Here is a 25,357-nt window from a genome sequence, read left to right as displayed (position 1 = left end):
ACCTAATTTCATTGCATCAGTCAAGTAGTGAGGGTGTTATTGGAAGTGGATTGCCATATGCTGTCATCTTCCCCAAAATTAAAATGCACTCTGCACATTCATTTTCCTATGACTTGCCTTCAAACCCCCTTTTTCAATCATGAATTGGAGCTTGTGCCTCTGATACCCAAAAGTATGAGAGAGATCCAGCTCTGCATCAATCAATTTTTGTCAAAATCTCAAGGTGTTAAATTCCTACATGCTTTGCAATTGTCCACACATTGGTTTTCCATATCATTTACTAAATATAATTGCAGGAAAGATTTGGCTTCTGTAATATTTACCTCTGAGTATTAGCTTAGGCTTGGATTAACTTTGAGAAAGATATAGATTCACTCAATTCATCAAAAAAAGCATCATATCTTCTAAGTAAACCACTATAGTAACCTGATTAATGTTAAGAATATAACTGGTATGGCACAAAAGTAGTAGTACTTTGTGGCTAACTGACATAGTTGAAGCTTCCAACAACAGCTATCATACAAATTTTTAATGCATTTTCTCTATTTAGGGTAGGAATATTTCTATATGTCTCATGATATGGTATAAAGTTAAAGATGTATCATATTTGAAAAAAATAAGCAGAGTACTGGACATAATGTAACAGAAAATTAAAGTGAACATACTGGCCTGCTATGTAATATTGACAGCGAGAACTGTAGGGAAAATATGTGTATATTATGTGTATATAATACATATACTATGATAGATAGATAGACAGACAGATAGATAGATAGATAGATAGATAGAGAGATAGATAGAGAGATAGATAGAGAGATAGATAGATAGACTAAAATAAAGGATTCTTCATGCTTTTAAGCAGGAAAATCTCAGAAAAAATAACTGGAACAAACTGGTCATGTGCTGGTTGTCATAGAACTATAAGAAGGAGTATATCAATTTCTGATTTTTTCTGATGTGAGTTTTTTTTTATTGACACTTCAATTTCATTCTTTACTAGGGGTCTATTTAGTTGGTTTAAATCTTCTGAGCTCACTTTGAATATATCAATATTCTCCAGGGAACTCTCCATTCCTTCCAAATTCTCTAATTTGTTGGCATAAAGGTTATAATAGTCTGAATCTTGCTTTTTCTCTGTTGTGGCATTCCCATTTTCATCTCTAATTTTATTTATTTGGGTGTGTTCTCTTCTTTTTTTAGTTAGATTTGCTAAGGGCCTGTCCATTTTGTTACACAGGCTTATCTATCACAATAGAAATCTCATCAAGAAATATATTCACACACCCACACATTATAATGTCAGAACAAATATCTAAGTATTTCATGGTTAGTAAAGTGCTGTATGTATATATGTATATATGTATATGTATATGCATCTATGCATATACATGTATATGTATATATACATGTATAAATGCATACATATGTACATATATATGCATGTATATACATATACATATACATATATATATATGGACTAAGTTAAAATTACCTTTGCCTTCATCACTGCATGAGATAGCCATCCATCTAGCCCTGTCTTTGGGCTGGAACTGACATCAGTTTTTCATGTCCTCAGACATTTATATTCAGAGAGGAGCTATATACCCTTGTCTCCTGGATCTCGAGCTTTGTGACTGAAGATTTGAGGATGTCTCTATCCCAGCTGGAGAATGCTTCTATGAGTCACAGAGCAGTAGCCTCCATATGACGTCACTTTATTAGAAATATAGATTCCCAGTCCTAGCCCCCAATTAAATTAATATTTCAATTTTAACAAGATTTTAAATGAAATTTATATGTGCAGGAAAGTTTGTGAAGCATTTTTCTACGTAGTTAGTCAAAGAAAAATTATTCTGCCATCTGTAGGAGAAGTTAGATTTCTGTATCTTTTAGAGAAGCTAAGAAGTTAAAGATTGTTCAACTTTAGAGCAAGCAAGCTCAGAATTATATATGCTGTATACCTTTATGTTCAGTTTATTTTGGTGTACACATGATTTTCAGCTGTTAAAACTGCAGCAATCTTTGACCTCTTCAGTATTGGAAAGGAAGGAAACAGACCAAACCCTTTTTCCAGTACTTGTATCCTTCAGCAGGATGCAGCTCCAAGCTACAGTCCTACCTGCCCTTGGGTGTCCATATGCTTCCTCTACCTCCTTTGTTGTCTTCATACTCTCCTAGACTATGATCCCGCAGCCATTAGCAGTATTGTCTCTCCTCTCCCTTTCCCTTTTATCATTGCTACCGATCTTTCCCTCAGGGCCTGCTTTCTCTCCTGACAGCTAATTTTGTGCAAAAGTAATCTTAGGGTAAGGTGTTTGTGGTTGATAATAGCATAATATTTTACCTCTCCTGTAGCTTTATTGCATTTTAATAGGAAGTTCCTGGAAATAAAATGGCTTATCTTCCACAGAGGGAATTAAGCAGAAGGAGTGGAATTTGGGGCATCATAGAAAGCTAATGAGAAAGGTATTTTGGACAGAAAGGTCCTTTTCCCTCACTGCAGATTCTGTTCCTGTAGTCCATATTCTGCAGTATTGTCAAACAATGCTGATTTTATTTTAAGACCTAATATCAAGAAGTTGTTATGTCAGATCAAATTGACAGAAACTGGGAGAAAAGGAAACATTATTGGAAGAAACTGCCAGGAGATAATTTTGTGCAAATACTTTGCCACCTTAAAATGCATGATTAGACAAATAGGATTGATTATCTTTCCTTACAGTTGAACAATTTATATCATTATGATTTAAAACCATTGTTTAATTTTTAAAATTTTATTTATTTATTTGTCAAAGTGATGGATTTAAAATCATTTTGAGGGGCTGGGGATATGGCTTAGTAGCAAGAGTGCCTGCCTCATATACATGAGGCCCTGGGTTCGATTCCCCAGCACCACATATACAGAAAATGGCCAGAAGTGGCGCTGTGGCTCAAGTGGCAGAGTGCTAGCCTTGAGCAAAAAAGAAGCCAGGGACAGTGCTCAGGCCCTGAGTCCAAGCCCCAGGACTGGCCAAAAAAATAAAATAAAATAAAATAAAATAAAATCATTTTGAAAACCAAACTATAACACAAGTTACAGAAATATATGCAAACCAATGACTCATGACCATGTAAGAAAAGAAATCCAGCCTGATCAAGAAATGCATCTTAGTTTGGAGGTCTGCTTTTGAATTTTATGTAAGTGAAAATATGTCCCACAGTACATATGGTTGGCTTCTTCCACCCAGTGTGTTGTTTCTAAGATTGAACCAAGTTGCTTTCTGTGCACAGTGCTGCAAAAACAATTGACTCTGTGTTTGCATTAGAATTTATTTATACATCATACTACTCATGACATGTAGGTTATTTCTAACAGGAAGAAAATGATAATGAAAATTCAATATCTTTATCAATACCCATTTTATACCTTTGAAATCATACATGCAATTCACTCTTGGCATTCCTCAGGGGTGATATCCCTTATAATAGGATATTCTGGTGGTTCCTTTTTTTCCTTTTTGCCATTTAACATATTGTGACAAAAATTGAGTGGTGCCAATAGTAGCATTCATTTGTTCCTACCATATATGTAGGGCAGCCATGTCTTTGTGTCAGACTATTACTTTTGTTGCTTCTCAAACCAGAGGACTTCCAAGGGCCTTTAATCTAGGGACAATAGGAGAAAGAGAAGATCCTGAGCCAGCCCTCATTTGTATGCTTCAGGCTTCTGTTCAACATCACACATGGTAGACATCCAAAGATCTGAAGGTAATATTTCAAAATACTGCATAGGTTTTTGGTATGCTCGGCTTTGGTTCACAGTTCCAAACCATCTTGTACATTGGTTGCATCATTTTATATTAGCATGATATTATTGTTGCTGTTGCTGTTGCTTTGTCAGTCATGAGGCTTCAACTCTGGGCCCAAGGACTGTCTCTGAGACCTTCAGCTCAAGGCTAGCACTCTACCACTTTGAGCCACAGTGCTACTTCTGGTTTTTGGGTGGTTAATAGGACATAAAAGAGTGTCACGGACTTTCCTGCCAGGGATAACTTTGAACTGTAATCCTCAGATCTCAGCCTCCGGAGTAGCTAGGATTACAGGCATTAGCTACCAGTGCCTGGAGATATTATTGTTTTAATTTGCTTTGTACTGCTTGTTAATAAGGGCATTCACATTTAGTGAGTTGCCATCTGTTAGAAAAAGCTCTCTATAAAAAATATTTCATACCATAACCATAGGTCACTATTGATCCCTTTGAATATGTTCTTCTGTTTCCCTGAATAAGCACATTTCTGTTATAGCTCTTATTAAAATAGGGTGTGACTGCATAGATATTTCCATAAATTTTCCCCAAGATTATGAACTCAATGTGGGTAGATGCCAGTGCTGCCTTTTTTAATCTTGCAAACTCTGTACCCACCAGAATGAGCACTGCCTGTTTATACATTCCAATATATATTGAGTTATTATGAAATATATTGCTGCATAATTAGATTTGCATCTGTACTGACTCAGCTATGGATTCATGTCTTTTTCAAGACAAATGTCCAGTGTAATACAGCACATGTGCACACACCTATGCAAAACACATGATTTATCAAAAAAAAATCATTTGAGATAGGTATCAGTGTAATTTTGTTACCTTTAATTTTTTTAGTTTGTCCTCAACTAGTATCTTGAAGATGTATACTAGGTCAGAATCAGAAAAAGAACTTCACTGAAATATCAATTATGTATTTTTTTCAATTATGTGCTTTTGAAGCCAATATGAGATGTTTGATTTTCTTAAGCATTTTTAAAAACTCATCTAGCAACTAATGTTCTAATACTTATTCCAGCAATATATTTCATGGTATTAAATAACCCTGAATAATAACCCTGAATAAATTAAATAACCTTGAATAAATAACTTAAATATGTTTGTTTTAGCAAGTGATTCATCAATTGTTTTAATAAAATCTAATTTAAAATGTCATATATTTGATGATTACCAAAAGTATATTCATCCAAATCCTCTATTTTTTGCTTTCTAGGCCAATGCCTTCACATGTGGGTAAATACAAAGAGCAGAAGTTCTTTAATTTCACTGTAGCTTAATTGATTAGAAGCATTACTAATAAAAAAAAAACAATCATATGCCTTAGTTTGGGGCTGTTCTTTGTTTTTTAAGGACTTTCATAAGGGCTATTGCTGTAGATACTTACAGAATACCTACTAGTGACTAGCATGTCATATATCCATTTGACTAATAAGGTTAAGTAGTTGACCAATAAGAACAGATATATTTATTGGTCAGTTCAAAGCTTTAGCATAGGGCTGGGGATATGGCCTAGTGGCAAAGAGTGCTTGTCTCCTATACATGAGGCCCTGGGTTCAATTCCCCAGCACCATATATAAAGAAAATGGCCAGAAGTGGTGCTGTAGTTCAAGTGGCAGAGTGGTAGCCTTGAGCAAAAAGAAGCCAGGGACAGTGCTCAGGCCCTGAGTCCAAGCCCCAGGACTGGCAAAAAAAAAGCTTTAGCATACAAAGGCCTCTAGAGTTTTCTTCTCTAAAGGTTCTCCTGAGGAGGGATAATAAGGAAGATATACTGTATGATGAGCAAGAGTCTCAAATATTCATATTTTGAGATAAATTTTACAGTGCTAGATGCCTCCAAGAACATGCTCCTGTTGTGATTTTCTTTTTAAGGAAACATCATGCAGCTGCAACCATTTCTGCTTGATAAACCTTTGTGTACATTTGGCCTTTTGCTTGGGAAGATAAATGAGCTCACTTCAGGGTTAGGTCTATAGGCAGATGATTGAAATTCAGGGAAGTGTTGATATGCATTCAGCAGAGTATTTCTAAGAGAACATTTCTGCATGGGTGGCCTCAAAGGGAGTTGATGAATGGAAACTGAAAGAATGATTGTTTACGGAAAGGATATGAAAGGGATTAGTTTCTATGGAGGCCAGGCAGGTGACCTATATTTTCTACACTGGAATGTATACACTGATGGACACGTGTTAAAAGAAAGGAGAGAGAGAGAAAAAAAGTCAGTTACAGGACCTGGCTTTAGTTTCTAGCCAATTCACATCAAGTGTCTTTGAAGCAGTTTTCAGATCTCAGCAGAAGCTGGTGTTGAATACATGTTTCAGGTACAGAGCTTATCTAAGGCTCAGATAATCACGCAGAGCTCTTGCTTGATTACTCAGCATGGCCCTGGTCTCAGCAGGCTCTGCTCTGGATCTTTGAGTTTCAATAAACAAACAGAATCTGAAAAGCTCACTTGCTGTCATCAGGTCACAGAGCTCTTCTCAGAGTTACTCTAACTTCTCTGTGAAATTGAAAATATGTATCTTTTAAAAAGGCAAGTAATTCCACACGATTGCTCTTTTATGACAGAACAACTACTGAAAGCACAGGCAGCAGTGGGATAGAAAATAGGAAAATTATATGACTATATGACAAATGTGCGTGTGTGTGTGTGTGTGTGTTTGTGCACATGTAGATCTTCCTATCCTCCGGAAAGCAAAAATACAGGATGTGAAAGTATTCATCATTGTGCCCCAACAAAGAGCCTCTTAGAGTTGGTTATTACTATGTAAGCCAAAACATTTTAGAAATGATTCATTTGTCTATTGATGCTTAAAGTTTACATTATGAACCAAGGCTAACTTGTGTCCACATCAAATGATGTTCAAATTGCTGTAGGCTAGGCACTGATAGTTTTGTTGTTGCTTTTGTTTTGTTTTGCTTTTGGTGTGTGATATAAATAGTAGAACAAAAATACTGACTGGGAATTTATTATCTCCAGGATCAAAAATTTCAATAGTGTATACTCATTGTACATGTTATTTATTTATTTTTGCCAGTCCTGGGGCTTAGACTCAGGGCCTGAGCACTGTCCCTGGCCTCTTTTTGATCAAGGCTAGCACTCTACCACTTGAGCCACAGCACCACTTCTGGCTTTTTTCTGTTTATGTGGTGCTGAGGAATTGAACCCAGGGCTTCATGCGTGCAAGACAAGCACTCTTACTGTTAAGCCATATTCCCAGCCCCTATGTACATGTTATTTTTTAAATTATCTTTATTTTTTTGCCAGTCCTGGGCCTTGAATACCTTGAATACTGTCTTTGTCTTTTCTTTGGTTAAGGCTAACACTCTACCACTTGAGCCACAGCACCACTTCTGGTTTTTTCTGTGTATGTGGTACTGAGGTGATTTCAGGGCTTCATGCATGCTAGTCAAGCACTCTACTGCTAAGCCACATTCCCAGCCCCCTTTTTAAGTAGCTGTACAAATGGAGTCATTGTGCATATTAATACAGGTAGAAATAAATAAATGAGGCTTGGTATGTGCAGAATATATGTGTATATAAATGAAAACTTCCAGCGCTCTATCAATGTGTCAGGCCCAGAAAACTTTATGCATCATCTTCTCTCAAAAAATGCAGTGATAGGACAAAATCAATATTTCCCCACACTGAACTTATGGTCGCCTTTCTGCTTTTCCTCTCTCAGGAAATGTCACAACTCTCCCATGAAAAGTGTCAGAAACTTGAAGAATTCTCCAATATTTTCCTCTTTCCCAGACCCCATATCTCATCAGCAATTATTGCTGATTCTAATTATCTTGGAGACCTTTTAAATTGAGTCCACTCTCTAATACCACAAAGGTCTCTATCTTCTCTCACCTAAATTATTTGCTTGTGTTTCTCATAGCCACCTTATTTATTCACCACACTTCAACTGGCATAAGCATTCTACACTTGTGTTTCTTATGATAGCATTATAACATCCAAATTCATTAATAGCAATGCCATAACATTTTACTGAACAATACACATGGGCACTCTGCTGGGTATCTTCTAGACTTGTCTAATGAAATGCTCTGAACAATGCCACCAGTGAAATATAAATGCTATTGTCATTTTTGAGAAATCAACACTTTGCACACATGAAGAGATTTTTGTTATCGGCAAAACGGCAGTGATAGAAACTAGTTTAAACCCACACCATATAAGCTAAAGTGTTTCTCTCACAAGCAAAACTATACTGTCTTTAAGAAATTCCAGTTAATCTCTTAAACTTGATCTCTCAAAAGCCATACCAAAGTTGTCTATTCCTTATTTAACATTTGGAATTCTAGCTTTTGTTTTTCCATTCTCTCATCTTGTTTTATAGAGAATATCTTCTACTCAGGATTGACATTAAGATTAAAAAGTAAAGTAAAAATAAATAAAACAAATTATGAGAACCATAGGATTGTCCCAGTATGCCAACTGGCTACATAAAAAATACAAAAAAGGAAAGTGTAGGCAACAAATTAGGAAAACAATGATCCTCACACTTCTTGGGTGGAAAGGCAAAATGTTTTAGCAACTGAGAATCATTTAGCAGATTCTTATAAAATGTATAAATGGAATAGTGACATTATCAACAAATTCCACTCTAAAGTACATTTCCATAATACTAATCTGAGACTTAAATTGTTGTCTAAAAACATTAATTTCATCATTAATCATAATGGCTAACCTGGTGAACAATATATATGTACATAAATTGATAAAGTATGATACTGTGCATGTTCTCAAATATTCAGCTATCAAAAGGGATGAATTATTGACACACTGTTATTACTACACATACATCATATTATTTATATGTTGTTAAAGTAGCTATACATAAATTGTTATGTATATGATTCTATTTTTGGGGTATATTTGTATATTTTTATTGAAAATATTAATCCTTTATTTTTGCCATTACTTTTTTTGGCCTGTCTGAGATTTTGGTGTAGTATGGAAAAAAATAACTGGATCCAATACCATGAAGATTCTTGCTGCTTTATCTTATGTATAAGTTTTGATATTAGGTTCAGATTTTCATTTTACTTTGAGTTTTACTATGTTAAATCCAGCTCTACTCACTTACCTTTGGATTTTCAGTTTTCCGTATTTAAATGAGACTCTTTCTTGTGTTTTTCAGAAGATGCTTATAAGACACAGGTTAGGATTGACAACGAACCAGCCTATTTGGATATCTTGGACACTGCTGGACAGGTCAGTGGTTTTCTTAACCCTTTCTAGATACTGAGACTACTGTATGCCTTTACCTCACATACTTCACTATTAGTGAAGTACACTTAACTCTCTCTTTCTCTCTCTCTCTCTCTCTCTCTCTCTCTCTCTCTCTCTCTCTCTCTCTCTCTCTCTTTCTCTTTTTTGTCAGTTGTGGGGCTTGAACTCTGGGCCTGGGCTCTGTCACTGAGGTATTCAGTTCAAGGCTAGAGCTCTACCACTTGAGCCACAGCACCACTTCTGGTTTTCTGGTTGGTAATTGGAGGTGAAAGTCTTATGGATTTTCTTGCCTGGGTTGGCTTTGAACTGTAACCCTCAGACCCAGTCTCCTAAGAAGCTAGGACGATAGGGATGAGCCACCAGTGCCTGGCTTCTTAAAACAGAGGAACAAACTTGAAACAATAGTCCAAAAGCAAATATAAAAACATAGCATATTACTTATTACTTACTAGATTATGCTATCTCAATGTATGAATGCAAATGTGTACATATGATAATATTGCCAAAAAAGTTATAAAATTTTGCTCAGCTATCCCAGATTCTAGTAGGATCATGAGTTTTATTTAAGCACTGAAGATTAATATTAAAAGGAAAGTCTGTTCAACAAGTAGATTCATAATATAAAAGCTAGGAAGACATTCCTATGTAATGAGTGACATTAAGGGATTTGGCGTCCTGAATGTATTAATGTGCAAACTTTTATGGGGAATAAGTAATAGGCAAAAGAACAGGAATGATATATGTGATATAAAATGAATACAGAATACTAAATAATAACCATAAGTAAGATATGAGCAAGAGTTATATATGAAGAATAGTTTCAAACTGTCTAAATCCTTCTGATATTTTGAAAGAAAGTGAATGTTTCATTTCGCTTTATATTTGCCAATGAATCAAGTTAAAAGCAAATCATGTATTAAGGGAAAGAGAGAGAGAGCAAGCAAAAGAGAGAGAAAGAATGAAATAAAAAAGTAAAGAGTAATTACACCTATAGCAAACATATTGTCTTATTATAATACCAGGCAAAGACACTTTGGTTAAAAAATGTATTACTAAGGTGTAAAACTGCCATTTAGAAATTAAAAATCATGAAAAGTACTTCAAAATTCTCTTTTGTAATACTAAAGCCAAAGGTGGATAGATGCAAATAAAAACTCTAAATCCAAATGTATGGAATGGGAAGTTTAAATGTTTGTTTATCAATAAGGGTTGAGTCAAATAATAATGCAATACTGGTAGATTCATAAAATCATAATTTACAAACTTAAAGAGAAGAATGCTGCACATAACATAAGGCATACATCCTCTCACATGTACATGTTTAGATTTTTGTTGAATTCTTTCATTATTACTAAGGATTTGGCTTGGTGGAAATTGTATTAATTCAACTTCCTGATTTATTTTGTGAGTTTTTAATGAAGATTTTTAAGCAAGCAGTTAGCTCTCTAGGAGAAGAACAGGCATAAGGTGATGTAGGAAGAGCTATGATGTAAATTTCAGCGATAGCTGTAATAATTTATATTACATCCAATTTCTGATTTAATGTAAGTAATTATTAATACTTGAAAATCTAGGCCATAATTGTCCTTTCATTACTTTATTTTCATTATTTAATTTCATTATTTTATTTTGTAATTAAACATTTTGTAATTTTAGTATGGAGCTTAACCTTGGTTTAATTCAAGCAAAGAAAAAAATTTTCATTTGTTTCATCCATTCACAGGTAACTGCTTAAAAATAAACGTAGTAATTAGAATACTAGTAATGAAAAGGTCACTGGAAATAGAAATGCCCATGCTTATGTATTGTATGCAGACTATCTGAAATCTATTTATTAAAAAAAGTCATTTATTTTCCAGCACATTTGAAAATAAACTCATGATAGAAAATAGTTGAAGCCATTATGGGATTTAGATTTCTTTTTTCTAAAGGACCATCTTATCAAAGTCAAAGTACTCCAATGTTTCAAGGGGATTGTAGATATAATTGAAAGAAAATTGAATATTAAGGTTACATTTTAATCAACACTAGTAAGGTATTTATATTACTGAAATTCTCAAGTCAGGTTATGTTCAGAAACACCAAAAATTTCAATACTGAAAATGCCCAACCAGAATCATGCTTTTGTAAAAAGTGCCGTCATACATTCCTTGAATATTCATCCAGCCTACAGTATTTATGCAGATAAGACTGGACTATGGTGTTCATGCGAGTTGGGTATACAGTAGACTTTCCAACTTCATTGATAATGGACATAGTCAGATTACAGCTGAAGTCACGGAAATTCAGATAGATTAAATAACTTGAAAATCTTGGTGCAAGGTCTTTCGTGGTTCTGAGGGTGCTCCTACTATTTCCCCAAAGAAGAACAGCTTGTAAGTAGACTTTTATCCCCAGAAAATAAACCAACGTGTTGAACACATGCAAATTCATTCCCCTCCCCCCGCCAAAAAGAGATTAAAGTTGAGTCTAATAATCATGAACAGTGGTAAGGTGGGCAGAGATGAGGGAGGATGATGAAAGCTGTGACACTGATCAGGATTCATTGTATTTATAAACTGACATATTTCATTGAAATTCCTTTGTAAAACGACTTAAAGAACATTTTAAAATGGAAATCATGAACATTTAGTGGCTTTAAAACTCTAAACTGAATTTCTTTTTTATAAAGTACTATTGTCGCAATAGCTAAACAGTACAGCCTATTAATAGAGCATCTTTAGTTCAGTATGGTTGACAGGGGTTATACTATTTAACTAAGTAGTGAAGGATGAGAAAAAAAATCTAGGAATCTATGCTCTGTTAAGGGTTGAGAAAAATTACAAACATACAATCAAAAAGATAAAGCTATTAATTTATATATCATTAAATAGTTTTTAAAGCAAGCTTCAGTTTTAGCAAAACATAAGCAGGTGTGCATAAGGCTAAACAGATGGCAATTTCTGGCTTCCAAATTATTATTAAATCTTCACATGCAAGAGGTGGTCTTTGAAATTGATTTAACAGAGTTTATGAACATGTATGGAACAGGAGAAACACCACTAAATTTATTTTTAATAATAAAAACTTGTTTACATTTGATACTATTAACATTTTACATATTTTTCAACATTTACCAAACCTTCAATAAGCCTAGGGGTTAGATGGAAAAGCTGTTGTCAACCGAGACTTTTGAAAGTCATGTCATAAAATAAGACAAGTGACTCTGCTACAGGGAATATTGGAGGCCAAGTGCTAACCTGATTTGCACTTGTGCTTGTGTTTGTATGACCCATTGCATGTCTCCTGACTGATAGTTATGTTGAATGACAGAATAACGAGATGAAATCATAATACATTTATTTAACCATCTTTTGCGAGACATGAAGACTTCCCATGAAGATGTGAATACCCAGGAAACACCATTTACTTAAGTTTGATGATGAATGGCTGGCCATGTCAAGTATGATTAGACAAAAGAGAGCATGACCTATTAGAATAAACTGAGCTGAATTTTGCTAGGCCTGTTTACTCTTTCTGGCCCCTCAGAGCTACATTCATTTTCTTTGGAATAGGACAGGTGACTGTAACATGAACATTTTCAAACAAGAGGGGACTAGACAAGGTCACATACATCTTTGCCTGTTTCAAAGCAGACAGCCTTTGGAAAGTTAATTATATTTTCCAAGGTGATTTGCAGGAAGGATTTCTGAAGAATTTCTATTCATAGTTTCCTCCTGGTCCTCAACCATTTTCTTGGAAAGTTCCCATTACTTAGTATATAAATATAGTATTAAAGGATCATTGAGATCAAGTGATTCATATAAGGCAGTACAGCAAGCTATATGGCCAGCTGTGAATAGAAGCCATCCACATTTGCATTCAAACTCATATATTTCACTTATCTTAAAAAAGCTCAGTGTGTACCAACGACTGCTATAGTTAAAAGATTTCTGAATAAAATAAAATGTCATTTCAGCAGTGAGAGGAAACTAATTAAAAATTACAGCAAATTGTGATAAAAACTGCGTTAGAAGCATTTAAATGGTGCTAATAGTTTGTATGGCATCTCTCAAAAAAGAAGAGATTTTAAAAAGTCTCATAAAATAGCTATAGTAAATTTAATTCAATTTTAATATATAGATTCATAACAACTCCTCTAGACATAATGAAAGTAATCTCCAGATATCCTAGGAATCTTAATTGGACATGACCTTATATGAGCCACTGACTCTCCTGTTCCTACCTATTGCTTCCAACCTGGCTGAGCATGGGGGTTGGTGGGGGGGAGTCATTCTGGAACAGTGAAAATCATTGTTGTTATATACTTTATTTGCTACCAACTCCACATTCAGAGAAAGTTCTGCAGCTGACCTGAACCTAACTTACTCATCTGTGAAATCATAAAATTAGATTTGATCTTGATCTCTCTGGTGTTTTCCAGATTTTAAAAATTGTGATTTTCTGAATTTCTCCTAGCCTTATAGGTATATATTTCTATAGAAGTTTTAATTTCTGTTTAGTCATCAGATTATATATATATATATCTTTTGGGCTGGGAATGTGGCTTAGTGGTAGAGAGCTTGCCTAGTATACATGATGCCCTGAGTTCAGTTCCTCTGTACCACATACACAGAAAAAGCCAGAAATGGCCCTGTGGCTTAAGTAATAGAGTGCTAGCCTTGAGCAAAAAGAATCCAAGGACAGTGTTCAGGCCTTGAGTTCAAGCCCCTGGAATGGTTAAAAAAAAACAAATATATATATACATATATAAATAAATATAAATATATAAATATATACATATATAAATATATGTATACATATATACGTATATAAATATATATACGTATATAAATATATATACGTATATAAATATATATACGTATATATATATACACATGTATGTGTGTGTGTATATTTTAATGTTTGTGGCTTATTCTTAGAGACTTTAGGACATAGGACATAATCTGCTCTTTAAAAAGTCTTTCCACGTAAGTTTGTCGCATGTTTTAGGTTCGTAAAACACAAATGTTGGACTAGTGTTGTCCCAGACTAAAAATAAAGTTTAAGCATAGTTAAGCGAGCTGTTCAATAAGTGCACCCTTGTGTTCATGCACAGACAGAATCGTCAGTCATCTTTTATTACATTTTGATGACATTTTGGTTATTTAGTTGATGTCGAATAACTAAGGGTCAATCTAAGGAATGTCTGAATAGACTTGGAGTGAGAAAAAGCCAGGTGCTGGTGGTTTTTGCCTGCAATCCTAGCTACTCAGAAAAAGCTGGAAATAATGCTGTGGCTTCAATTTGCCAAAATTTTTATCCAATGATTGGTTTAGCAACTGAATACGAGAAAAGATATTTTCATTCTTTCTTTCTTCATTCCACTCCAATGTGCTTCCCTTAATCCTGCCTGTGCAATGGCAGAGTCTGAAATCCTGTAAGTTCTGTTGTAACTAGGTATTCCTGTTATGTACTTCTTAAGATCATACAATACAGGAATCATGTAGTCCCTGTAATAGTAAGGGACATTTCAAGGAACTATTGTCATCTAAAACTAAGTGTCTAAGTGATTTACCACACAAACTTACACATATAGAGAAAAAGTAAAAGACTGCTAACAAATAGTAAAGATATGTCTGCTGCTGCTGCTGTTGTTGTTGTTGTTGTTTTATTCCTAGGGTGAAATTAACTACACTTTTCCAGAGCTGAACAAACTGGGCACAGCATTTGATCTCAGGAAAATGGGCCCATGCCACAATTGTCCATTGGATTGGGCCTGAGATACTTGGAAATAATTCATTTCTAATACTTCAAATAAGCTTCCCACAAAGGATATTCCATTTTATTGATTTAATGCTATTAAATTTTCTTTTTAGCCCTGCCTTTCATTCAAAAATGACAACTTCTATAAACATCTGAAATTCAAGCAAACAATTACCCTTCTTTCTCCAATAAAAGGATCTAAAACACAGCTATAAATAGAACTGTGATTTAATATTCCAAGAGAAAACAAATAACTATAGTGAGGAATAGCAGAAACAACAAAAATATTTTTTTGTAGCTGAGCTCAATATAAAAATTCCACAAAATGATGTTTGTATGCAATTTATGAACTCTCTCAGAACAAAGAAGACAGTAGTTTTTGTTTTTATTTTATCTCATAGTAGGGTCACATATAAATACTGCTTGTCCATTTTATTCAGCCTTGGATTGTTAGCAGCCAAAATTCCAGAAATGGGAGAATAGAAAGAAGTAAAGTTATTATAGTAAATCTAACAATTAAATTTAGGAATAAAAAAATAATTTTAAAATACAATATATTTTAGGAGGAAACCCTACTACACTGTTGGTGGAAGTGTCATTTGTTCAACCGCTCTGGAAAGCAGTATAGAGGTTCCTTAAAAGGGTAAACATAGTGCTTCCCTATGACCCAGAAGCCCCACTTTTGTGCATCTACCCAAAAAAATATAAGCAAGGCCACACCAAAGCCATTAGCACAACTATATTCATCACATCATGATTTGTCAAGGCTAAAATATGGAACCAACCCAGAGGCCCCTCAGGAGAATAGATCAGGAAAATGTGGTACATATACACATGGAATTCTATGCCTCTATCAGAAAGAATGACATTTTCCCATTCTTAAGGAAATGGAAGGACTTGGAAAAAAATCATACCAAGTGAAGTGAGCCAGATCTATAGAAACATAGACCCTATGGTTTCCCTCATAGGGAATAATTAGTACACATCTAGGATGGTCTTAGTAGAAGATCACAATAGCTCAATAGTTATGTCCTTATGAACACATAAGATGATGCTAGGTGAAATGAACTCCAAGTTATGGAAACAAGAGCTTTATCATTGTTCTTGTTATTTTCAACATGCCATATGAAATTCTGTCCTTTTTCTTTTGTATTTATTTCCCATGGTTTCACCCCTAATATCACCGTAACTTATTTTAATACCCTGGATATTGTATATACATGTATTGGAACTAGGGAAGGGAAAGTGAATACCAAAATTGAGAGACAAGTTATAAAAGACAAACCAATGAAATAGCAATACTTGAAAACTATATGGTGTAAACCAACTATACAACTCATTGGGGAGGAGAGGGAAACGGGGAGGGGGAGGTGGATGAAAATGAAGGAGGAGGTAACAAGTTGCATAAAAAATGTATTCATTGCCTTACATATGAAACTGTAACCCCTCTGTACATCACGTTAACAATAGAGAAATGAAAATAAAACTATTTTAGGGTCCGAGAATATAGTTTTTCAATAGTTCCTTTGTCTACTGAACAAGGAATTGATGTGATGCCTTGTACCACAAAAAAAAAAAAGCAAAACCAACATGGGTATCTAATTCCTAGACAATACAAAAAAAAGATGAGTATTTCTTCCACTAGATCTAATAATAATATTCATAAACATTGCTATTAAGTTGATAAAATTAATAAATATAATCTAGTGAGAATAAATAAAGTTTATGGTTTCAACAAGATAACAATTTTTAAAATGTGCCTAATGGGTAAATCCTCCTTTTGATTCCACTAGGGAACTAGTGACATTCTTAGTTGTGAAAGATTTATGACAATGAATCTTGAATACTGATGATATTGAATACCAATATGAAGCCAATGACAACATCCTTAGTTTATTTGAAAGTCAACTATGTGAGAATCTATGTCTACATCTACCTGTGTGTCTGTGTTCATTTCACATTCTTAACATTAATAATTAAATGTCTGTATGTTTACAATACTGGATTGATGGATATCAACATAAAAATAAATTAAATGATTGATGTCCTTGATCATGAAGAATTTATACTTTTATTCTTGTACATGTTGAGAATGTAGACTTAAATTGAAGAAGTTATTTTTTCATTACCACAGTTTTAATCTTTTCACTTCTTTAGCTTCATCTCACATTGAATTTTATCAAAAACTCCTTTAAGCATCTAATTACTCAACAGTGCAATATGCAGAACGTTAATATATATTTATCATGCATGTTTTTAGTTGAAACTTGGCAATTATTGATACTAAACCTGCCAAAACAAAAGCCTGAGTGATATGTACTTGGCATAGATGTACTAAAATGACTACCAAGATTCTTTAAAGCATACTTTCAACAGAAATAACTGAAAAAAAAGAATGTTATTCAATGACCTCATCATTTCTCATATTGCCTTTGCAGTTAATTCAAAGCATTTAGTTCAGTATTCCATCTCTGGTGGGCAATGCCATTGCTTTGCCTCCTTTAATTACTTCTGGGCCACTGTGCAAATAGACCTTTCACTAAGAAGAGCCCTTAGTTGAAACTCTGGAATTACCACATAAATGATTTCTCATATCCATCTACATTGCTATAGATATCAAATATTAAAGTTTTGAAGGGGTAGCCAAGTACAGATCACTTACTTCTAAGGTTCTAGGTCCTCAGGAAGCTGAGATTCAATGAATCATAACTCAAAGCCAGCCAAGGCAGAAAAGTCCATAAGACTCCATCTCCAATATAAAAGAAAAAGGAAGTGATGGATGTACAATTGTAATAATGTGCTTAGGAAATATGCAAGCTGAGCAAGCACAAGGCCCTGAGTTCAAACCTCATTATCACAAAAAATATGATGTCCATGAGTCATTCTTGATGTTCTAGAGATTTGTGGCTAAGTTACGTGACATGAAAGGCATTTCTGTGAAGACACGTTGTACTGGACTGTTTCTCAGTGATGCTGTTTATTATTTGTGTATTACTTTTTTGGTAATATCAGTGATACTATGATTAAAGAAGATTTTTTAGTTTTACATCAGTACAAAATATTGGAAATACCAATGGACAGGCAATTAATATTAGGGAGGCATGGAAGAATGAAAATACAAAGCAAAAGAATACTATTACTGTAGAACAAGGATGTATTTACTGTCATCTTTCCTGTAGTCCCAATACCCTTCAAAATATTTCTCACAAAAAGATTTCATTTTTCCCAACTGTAAACATGGAGATTATTTATTTTCAATTTTTCAATGACATTTATTTTCTGTATATTAACAAACTGGAAAAAGATTTAGATCAACTAAATGAATAACAATATTGCATGGTATTTGACCTCCATAAGAATGATTAATTTAAAAGGAAAATGGCTGTTGCATTGGAATGATACAAGACAACATGTTGTAAACTGTTTAATTTAGAGGGGGATTAGGGAGGAGGAAATTTGGAAGAAAAGTGAGGGAGGAGGTAACAAGTTTGATGAGCAATCCTAGCTACTCAAGAGACTGAGATCTGAGGATCACAATTCAAAGCCAGCTTGGCTGGGAAGTCTGTGAGACTTATTTGCAATCAACCACCAAAAATGCTGGAGCAGAAGCTCTAGTGATAAAACTTTAACTTGAAGTTAAAAAAAAAAAAGTAAGGATCATGTCCAGACCCTGAGTTCAAGCCACAGCATTGGCACAAAAATGAGTGAAGACAATGAGTTTAGACCACTTTCTATAATCCCTATAGCTTTTTCACAAAGCAGGGATACAGGAAAATGTAAATGTACAATAAAACAGAATGAAACTAATAGGCTGTAGGACCTACTTTTTTCTCCTTTCTGATATAAATGGGCTATGTGTTATTAGACAGTGAAGTAGTCTCTGTTCACAATACAATATTCACAACTGGGAAAGATAATACAAGTTAGAAAAAAACACCCTGTCGAAGAGATTTGTGACTTTTTAATAGAGATATGCTAACTAGTCATAAGGTATTTCCACTGGTAAATTATTAAAGTAGGTCTCAGTTAAGTTTTTTTGATGGTTTTTCCTTTCATACATCTTTATTGTTACTTTAAAAATAAGTTCACAGGGGTTTCAGTTAACATGTCAGTTAAAGAGTACATTTCTTTTTGGACAATGTTACCCATCTGTCTCATTTACTCTCCCAGTTGTTCCCTTCTCTCCCTACCCATAAGCTGCATAGTTCATTTCAACATAATTATCTAATGAATACCACTGCTTCTATTATTCAATCTTTATCCCTCCATTTCTTTGCCCCCCATTACCCTTCGAAAGACAAATAAAACAACAAAAATGACAAAGGAAAAGAAAACAAAAACAGCAATAAAGAATACAAAACTACTTGTGTCTGTTTCCTGGAGTTCATGAATTTTATGTTACATATATGCAGGCATTGTGCCTTTGTGTTCCTCTCCTAAGAATATTCTCCTTTGGTCTCACTGTGTGTGAATGCGTAGAAATCATATAATTTATAATTTATAAATTTATATAATTTACCATATAATTTATCATGCCACAGTGAATTTTCATGTGTGGTAACTAGAATGTGCCAATAAATCTGCAAATTAGCACTTTGGATGGTTTAAAAAAAAAACAGGGTAAAAATTTAAGAATAAAAATGCTGAGTACACATGCTAACCTCATGAGGATATATCAGCAGAGCTGCCCCCAAGAGTCTTTAATGTGACTGAGGAAGTATATTTATGCACACAACTTCCAGTATCCCAGTATGTAAAAAGAAAGTCATGTGGATAATAATGTCTAGAACATGGGAATTCTAGGACACGGACATTTGGTAGTTTTTTTAAAGGTATGTCTTTTAATTTTTTTATTTTTACTTCCTTTGTAAATATAGCAATGTTGGAATGCTAAAAGTTTTCTGTGTTCATTTTTAGGTGAGTGAGAGAGGTGGAGGGAAGAAGAGAGGGAGAGAAAGAGTTGTTGTTTTAAGATTTTTGCATAGCTGAAAAGTATAGAGGGGGTCAGGAAAGTTTCAGGATAAAGAAATGCCAAACTGGGCACGTGAGACTACTATGATGTTTCAGAAAGACCTTTAATGCTTCCTTCTAGATATTATTTCTACATTTCCCCACCCAAATAATCAGATTACTGATATGTATGGTTCTCTAGGTGTCCGTTAAACTTGGAACTCAAAATCTGATTCACTGAATCACTGGTCTCTGAAGGCATTAATTAATGCTGTTGCCCCAGAATTAGTTAGTTTTCCCAAAATAAAGTTCTTAGAAAGAGATTAATTTAATTGTTCCTTAGTTTTTAGAATTGAGCAATACCTCATTCTATAAAATAGAATGAAATACAGAAATTAAGAATGTGAAAGAGATCGATTATTTCAAAGTTACTTTCCTTCCAGGGTTAATACAGAAGAAACTTCTTTACCTGGCAAACTCAGGCAAACGAGGTCTCTGCTGACTTCTGGTTTGTTAACAGGAATTCATTTGTATTTTATTTATTTATTTATTTATTTATTTTTTTTTTTTTTTTTTTTTTTTTTTTGGCCAGTCCTGGGCCTTGGACTCAGGGCCTGAGCACTGTCCCTGGCTTCTTTTTGCTCAAGGCTAGCACTCTGCCACCTGAGCCACAGCGCCCCTTCTGGCCGTTTTCTGTATATGTGGTGCTGGGGAATCGAACCTAGGGCCTCGTGTATCCGAGGCAGGCACTCTTGCCACTAGGCTATATCCCCAGCCCCTCATTTGTATTTTAATAGTCCATTTCAAGGTTTGATTCGCTTCTGTTGTGACAAGTAGAAATGGCACTATGCTTGTTTGGCCTGGTCTGCTGAAGCCCAGTGTAACAATTCAGATCAAACAAAAGCTTATGTCACCAATCACTTAACATGGTAAATTCTTCATAGCTAATGTATCAAAATTCAAACATATCAGTTTTGTTTGTAAGATTACAATATTATTTAGCCAGACATCAATGATTTATATCCAATTCTCGTTACCTAAGAAGCTTGAGACCTGAGTTGTAATAGAGGCCTGAGTTTCATGCGACTCTAACCTCCAATTAACTGTCAGTAGAGCTGTGGCTTAGGTGATAGAGAGCCAACTTTCAGCAAAAAAGCCAAAAGACAGTATCTAGGCCTTGAGTTCAAGTCCCAGTACTTCTACAAAGAAAATTATTTCAACCACTTTTAAGTATATTTAGCAATTGTACAGTAGTACACTTTATGACCATACAGTTTATTAATATGGATATTTATCATTTTCCTCTATCCCTCCCTAACTGACCCCTTTCCTCATTTTTTTTTATTTTATAAGATATACATTGGATTTTATAACTGCATTCTCTCCCCATGCCTCCTTCATAAAGTGAAAGAATATGTCTTCTTTTTCTATGGTGCTGTCCTTGTTTGCTGTATTGTTAGTTATGGAAGCATTGCTCCTTAGTTACATAGCTTTTAGTCAATTGTTGAACAAAAACAATGTATATAGGATATTGTTGGGAGAGGAATTCAAGTCTCCTAGTGCACTTATTTTCTATTAAACCTATTCTTCTTCCTAAGCGTCTTCAAAGAGCCTGGAAAATACAGTTGCAATTTGGGGAACTGAACTTCTCCATTAAAAATCAGTTCCTACAATTAGGCTACAGAGCTTTGAAATGCTCTCACTTAAGGAACTTGTGTTATTTGTTGGACCAACTACCAACAAAAAGCATGCTGTATTTGACTTCAATGAGCAACTGGAGACCAACTGTGACCAAAGGCATCAGAAAAACTACAGCCCCTGAGCAATTAAGTGTCTTTAAAGTATGGAAAGAACATCTAATCAATAGCTTGATGAGGAGCCACTTTATATAGGACAATCATGGAGACAATTAATTTAGATGTACACTAGAATCCTCAGAATTCTGAAGTCTTTTTCATGTGAAAGTGAATGCTAATGAACATTTTTTTTCAGAGATTACTTGGAGTTATAGAAGGTCTCTGTCACAGTGATTGTTAGAAGCTAAATGTGAGTCCACCCAGATGGTAACTAGTATCCTTGGTATGACTGACTTGGAAATCAAAGCCCAAACTTGTTCCTGCTAGGCTACTAAACCAAAAAGGTTGCACCCTGCTTTCAACTTTGAAGCAAAGCACTTTGACTCTCAAAGGCTCTTCAGATAAACATGCTTTTATACTCTAAACATAATACTTTTGTGCGTGGATCTGACAGTAAGCTCAAATCTAGCTTATTATCTCCAAACACTTATTCTCTCATCCTAAATCAATTCCCGTTTCAAATAAAAGTTAAAATAGCTTATGTAGTGGAAATCTAAAATGCCTTTTATCAGTAATATTTTTAATGGACCCATAAACTGAACAACTAAAAGGAAGAAAATAGTTTTAAAACCATTTACATGAGTTTTCCTCTCCATTATTGAGTTATTTCTTTCTTCTAAAATATAGTAAAGCCTCATTTATGATAAAATGCATGGTGCTATTACTTTTCTTTGAAAATATCCAGTTTTGACTTCAAAATCAAATTGTTCTGAGAAGCTCAAAGTGCTTCATTGTAGAAAACTGGTTTTAATTAACTTAGGTTTCATATATAAACGTGGTAGAGTTTCTATCATCGGTACCAATGAATTCACACTCACACTCACACCTGAAATTTCAGAGGAAATAATGCTGTTATAAAATATGATGTAGAGCAAGAAAACCACAGAAGTGGTCCAGGTTATGAGAAAATTGTTTTGCTAGCTAGTTAAATATCTAGCTAGCTGGATAGGTAGGTAGATAGATAGATGAGAGATAGATAGAGTTAGATATAGATATGTGTAGGTACATACATAGATACAAATAATATAGATGTATAAATATATAGATATACACATGTGAAGAGAAATCAGCTAATGCCATCACATTAAACAATAACAGGTAAACAGGAATATATATATATATATGTATATATATATATATATATGTATCCAAGAATTATAGTGGTAGGTGGTAGTGCTGTGGAAATCATTTAACTCTCTCTCCTCTGAAAGACTTCCTGTGAAGGAGGCTCTTCTGTTACTTGATATTAAAATGCCATATGACTTCCCTTCCATATTTTTAGTTAGAGAAAAGTTACAGTTTTGCTTTGGACTGTTGACTTGAGGAACACATTTGTGAAGCTAACTTCAAGGTCACATCCCCTAGGTATCACAAGTCTTCTTGAGCTGCATGCCAGTGGCTCATACTGGGAATCCTAGCTACTTAGGAAATTGAGCCCTAAAGGTCAAAGTTAAAAGCCCGCCTGGACAGAACAGTCTGGGAGACATTTATCTCTAAATAACCAGCAAAAACCTGGACTTAGTGGAGTTGTTCAAATGATAATCAGCCATGAGAAAATATGCTGAGAAAGAAGATTAGACTCAGTTCAAGCTCGGGTACCAGGGCTGGGAATATGGCCTAGTGGCACGAGTGCTTGCCTCATATACATGAGGCCCTGAGTTCGATTCCTCAGCACCACATATACAGAAAATCGCCAGAAGTGGCGCTGTGGCTCAAGTGGCAGAGTGCTAGCCTTGAGCAAAAAAAAAAAAAAAAAAAAAAAAGCCAGGGAAGGTGCTGGCCTTGAATACAACATGCAATAAGATAATAATCTTAACAATTATATATATATATATATATATATATATATATATATATCACAATGAAGTAGCATCTATTTTGTGAAACTTAATATATCCCACAAGAAATTCACCAGCCTTGTTTCCTATTACTTTTCAAACTTCAACATCTGGTAGTTAACTTTGATTTACTATTATTCATTGAAAGAAGAAAAGATAAGAAATTTAATTACTGCCTTACATATGAATCTGTAACCCCTCTGTATCACACTTTGACAATAAAGAAAAAAGGTTTTTTTTTAAAAAAAGAAAAGATAATGAAGAACTTATATAAAACAACAACAAGGAGATCACTGGGTTGATTTATAGTGTAGTATTAGTGCATACTAACTGAATACAAGGAAATAATATCTTAGGTTGTTCAGCTTTTATTTTTCTATATATATTCTATAAACCAGAATTACTTAATCTCCAGCTATTATAAGTTGTTCACTCCACAAATACAGTACTCTTTTTTTTTTTGCCAGTTCTGGGCTTGGACTCAGAGCCTGAGCACCGTCCCTGGCTTCTTTTTTGCTCAGTGCTAGCACCTTGCCACTTGAGCCATAGCACCACTTCTGACCTTTTTTTTTTTTTCTCTATATGTGATGCTGGGGAATCGAACCCAGGGCTTCATGTATACAAGGCAAGCACTCTTGCCACTAGGCCATATTCCCAGCCCAAATACACTATTCTTGAAAGATATTCTTAGCTATATTCTTAATTTATATAGTTATATACTCAGAAGAAACTTCAGAATCATAAAGAAATGAATAAATCAATAAAAAAAACCTCAATTTTTTGGAAGTTGATTGTACTGGTTCTTGAACTTCAAAAGGTTGTTCAGAGGGCTGGGAATACGGCCGAGTGGCAAGAGTGCTTGCCTCGTATACATGAAGCCCTGGGTTCAATTCCCCAGCACCACATATATAGAAAACGGCCAGAAGTGGCACTGTGGCTCAAGTGGCAGAGTGCTAGCCTTGAGCAAAAGGAAGCCAGAGACAGCGCTCAGGCCCTGAGTTCAAGGCCCATTACTGGCAAAAAAAAAAAAAGGTGGGGGGGGTGTACATAGGGGCTAGAGTTTAACATGCTGCACACCCAGGGCTTCATGATCATGGTTACTCCTTTCATCATTCTGTCCTATTCCATCTGTCTGTGTCCACCAACAGACTCATGTCACAATTCCAAGTATCTTGGTCCACACGGTTCCCACTACTCCCATCCTTTCAATCCTGTTTCAACTTTGGATATTTATTTTGTTAAATTGTTAATTATTCCAAAGGTTTACTCCAGAGAGCTTCATTTCTCTATATACAGTACTTTAGTTGACTAAATCATGCATATAAGCATGTGCTTCTAAGTCTGATTTTATGGGAGGTTCTATTATGGATCTAAGATCCATGTATGAGAGAAAAAATGCATCCTCTATCTCTAATTTTTAAACACTAAAAGAAACTTTGCAAAATACAATTAATTTGTAAAAGCAAAATAAAATTAATTTTAAATATGAAGCCTGGGAAATAATGCTTAATAATAGGGATATTATTTTATTTCATGCTGTGGGAATTATGAAATTACCCTCTCTACAAACATATAAACATATCAGTCAAAGGTGTTTGCTGGTAGTATCAAATTTTATAAAAGATTAATTGATATATGCCAGCCTACACCACTGGAATAAGACTTTCTCTAAGTGTAAGAGAATACACTGTTATTAATATTGAAGAGAAAATTATCCACCCTTAGTTTGAACTCCAACCATTTATAAGAAAATATTACCAATAGTTTAAATAATTCATTCTTCTCAAATTTAACTCAAGAAACAACTCAAATCTTCTTAATTTTACATGCCCTCTAAGAGTTTTGCTCATGCAAGTATGTTAATGGTATTCTTTAGTATAAGTGCCTATGACAGTTCTTAAATTTCCTACTAAGATGATGCTGT

The 25,357-nt window shown here is 34.5% G+C and overlaps 1 protein-coding gene across 1 annotated transcript in view; it reads left to right on the top strand.

Annotated features, from left to right (window-relative positions):
* Positions 1-25,357, top strand: part of Rit2 (Ras like without CAAX 2) — a 298,683-nt gene that overhangs the window by 106,247 nt on the left and 167,079 nt on the right. Inside the window, exon 3 of the mRNA XM_048363363.1 lies at positions 8,953-9,026. Within this exon, the coding sequence (XP_048219320.1) occupies positions 8,953-9,026 (74 nt within the window). The remainder of the gene's footprint in view (positions 1-8,952; positions 9,027-25,357) is intronic.

This window comes from Perognathus longimembris, chromosome 15 (genome assembly GCF_023159225.1).
Source record: "Perognathus longimembris pacificus isolate PPM17 chromosome 15, ASM2315922v1, whole genome shotgun sequence".
Classification (NCBI taxonomy): Eukaryota; Metazoa; Chordata; class Mammalia; order Rodentia; family Heteromyidae; genus Perognathus; species Perognathus longimembris.
The sequence above is the reverse complement of the archived record's forward strand: the minus strand, read 5'-3'. Positions and strand labels throughout refer to the sequence as shown.